Source organism: Gossypium raimondii, chromosome 8 (genome assembly GCF_025698545.1).
Source record: "Gossypium raimondii isolate GPD5lz chromosome 8, ASM2569854v1, whole genome shotgun sequence".
Classification (NCBI taxonomy): Eukaryota; Viridiplantae; Streptophyta; class Magnoliopsida; order Malvales; family Malvaceae; genus Gossypium; species Gossypium raimondii.
In genome coordinates, this window is record NC_068572.1 from 62,248,488 (window position 1) to 62,251,356 (window position 2,869).

Here is a 2,869-nt window from a genome sequence, read left to right on the forward strand (position 1 = left end):
CTTATAAGTAGAAAGCAGAACATAAATTATCGGTATATTATAACTCAATTAAGTCTAATTATGACTTTAGTTATTATATTATCCGAATTTTGAGATTTAATTATTTTACATACGCTCCACACAATTTGGTCATTTTTAAAAAAAAAATATGTTATTAGTCAATCAAAATCAATAACATTGTTAGTTGTTGCCGTTAAAATGATTGTGTGAATTTCTTTTACAATTTTTCGATCATGTAATCAGTTCTATTTAAAAATTGAATCAACCATGCTCAATCCCTAATAAGATTTAGGTATGAACCGAACGTTCGACGTTGTTTTTCTTTTGTAAAAAATTCATGTCATTACTTTCTCGACAGCTACTAAATTTTGAACCACTACTAGCGTTGTAAGAGTAGATGATCAAATTACGACAAGTTAGAACAGGGAGATCGAATCTCAGATTTAAGAAAAAGGGGGACTAAGATAGAAATTAGACAAAAATGTTTTTATAGTAAGGAAATAAAAACCAGAGTTAAAATTGCCAAAATTATCCTTGTAGTTTTATCACCCTAGTCAAAATCCTCCATTTTAGCTGTCGGCCTGTCCCCTTCAAACGCAAATAAAACCTCTCTTTCTCTCACTCTCTCTCTTTCTCAAAAACCACAACTCCCTCACACATTTTTTTCCTCTCACTATAGTCTCTCCTTTAACGCCAAAAAAAAAAAAAAAACTACATTCAAAATAAAATTTCATATTTTTTAAAAAAATTGAAAAAATATATATAGAAAAAAAATTATGGAAGCGCCAGAGTTCTTTCAAGGAACAACTTACTGTTCTCAATTGACGCCGGAAAAACCGGCGGCCGGAGGTGACCATTTCATCGTGGAGGACTTGCTCGATTTCTCCAACGAGGATGCCGTTATTACTGATGTCGCTAATTTCAACTCCTCCGTTGCCGGTCATTCTACGGATTCGTCAACCATTACGGCTGTCGAGAGTTGCAATTCGTCGTCGTTTTCTGGTCCAGAAACGAATTTAGGTGGTGGTATTGGTTGCAGGAGTTTCACCGACGGTCAGTTCGCTGGTGATCTTTGTGTGCCGGTAATTAAAATTTTTTCCTATACATGCAATGGTGTGATACTGATAGGTTATTTTTTGTGGTCAAATTTTAAGGGAAGTCCTTACACTAATTTTTTTTTCGCGGAGTTAGTTTTTCTTATAATTTGATTTTTCCTAATTTTTGTTAAAAATTTTCGTTAATAATGTTAAAAGAAAGGTTGATGTGATATAGGTTGAATCTGTTTGGAAAGAAAAAGCTATATATTTATGACTTGATTTGATTTGATAGAATTAATGGAAAACAGTTATTTTCAATTTTGACAAATAAAAGTTAAAAGTAATCAGATAATAGAGGGATTAATTATGAAATGTATAGTATAGGACCTTTAATAGAATTTAACCTTTTTTGTTTCTTAATAATTTTCCCGGCAACCAAACAAAGGTTAAAAGAGTTTCTTTATCAAAAAAAGAGTTCAAAATTCAAATTGTTTACAACTGTTGTTCATCTTTGTTGAAAACAGTACGACGATTTAGCTGAGCTGGAATGGCTGTCGAATTTCGCCGAGGAATCATTTTCAAGTGAGGACCTGCAAAAGCTCCAACTGATATCCGGTATGAAAACCCTACCCAACGTATCATCGGAGCCACGAGGGTTGCAACCTGAACTCCCTAACCAAATCGAAAACGCCATCGACGGCGGCGGAGGCGACAACAACCATGTTTTCCATCCAGACATGACGGTTCCCGCCAAAGCAAGGAGCAAACGTTCCCGCGCAGCGCCGTGCAATTGGGCGTCACGCCTCCTCGTTCTCAGTCCAACGGTTTCATCCCCCGAACCGGATATCATCGTCCCTGTTCAACCACTTCCCTCGAACCAACCGGGAAAAAAACCCGTCAAAACGACGTCATCATCGTCGAAGAAGAAAGACGGTGGAGAAACGAGCTCAGACGGGCGGAAATGCCTGCATTGTGCTACGGATAAGACGCCGCAGTGGCGGACTGGACCCATGGGTCCGAAAACACTTTGCAACGCTTGTGGTGTGAGGTATAAATCGGGTCGTCTTGTACCCGAATACCGACCCGCTGCTAGCCCGACATTTGTGCTCACTAAGCATTCAAATTCTCACCGTAAGGTCCTCGAGCTTCGACGACAGAAGGAAATGGTAAGAGCCCAACAACATCATCAGCAACAATTCATGCATCATCATCATCATCACCATCATCAAAACATGGTTTTTGATGTATCTAACGGTGATGACTACTTGATTCACCAACCTGTGGGTCCTGATTTCAGGCAGCTGATCTAGTGCATGCTAGAGTAGGGAAACTTTAATGAGAGCTCTTTAAATTTTTTTTCCCAACCAGAGTTTAATTTAGCTAATGAATTCATTAGTGAATTCCAGTTTATAATTTTCCTAACTATTTTTTTTCTTAGACTATTTAATGTTCCTTAGTTGTTTTTTTTTTCTTTGCCAAATTTGGCAAATTCTTGAAGCTTCGAAACCCAATCTTCTTATTTCAGGTAAATTAGTAAAATTTTGTTTATATTTTTCTTTATTCTTGGATTATGATTTTTTTACTAATTAATAATAATTTTAAAACACCGGTTGAGTCAAAAAACTGGATGCATGCTTTTGTTTTTTTACATCTTATGAGTCTGCTTCGTGTCCCTCCAGTCTCACGAGTTGTCACCCCCGACTAAGAAGGACCGTTTCGCAAGTTAAAGACACATAACGGTCCAAGACCTCAAAAGCCCTAGTCATCAAGATCCAATGAGTATTTGTCATTCACATTGTGACATGACAACTTCTACCTTACATATTAAAAAT

At 37.0% G+C, this 2,869-nt stretch overlaps 1 protein-coding gene across 1 annotated transcript; it reads left to right on the top strand.

The window, feature by feature from the left end:
* The first annotated feature begins 633 nt into the window (after window positions 1-633).
* Window positions 634-2,597, top strand: LOC105792977 (GATA transcription factor 12). The gene is made up of 2 exons (XM_012621860.2): window positions 634-1,082; window positions 1,562-2,597. The coding sequence occupies exons 1-2, from the start codon at window positions 777-779 to the stop codon at window positions 2,345-2,347; spliced, it is 1,092 nt and encodes a 363-aa protein (XP_012477314.1). The 5' UTR covers window positions 634-776; the 3' UTR covers window positions 2,348-2,597.
* The last annotated feature ends 272 nt before the right edge of the window (window positions 2,598-2,869 follow it).

Bases quoted from the DNA above. Each gene is read 5' to 3' on its own strand.
- LOC105792977 (XM_012621860.2), top strand. From the start codon at position 777: ATGGAAGCGCCAGAGTTCTTTCAAGGAACAACTTACTGTTCTCAATTG. The intron at 1,083-1,561 runs GTAATTAAAATT...TGTTGAAAACAG, and splicing joins CTGGTGATCTTTGTGTGCCG to TACGACGATTTAGCTGAGCT.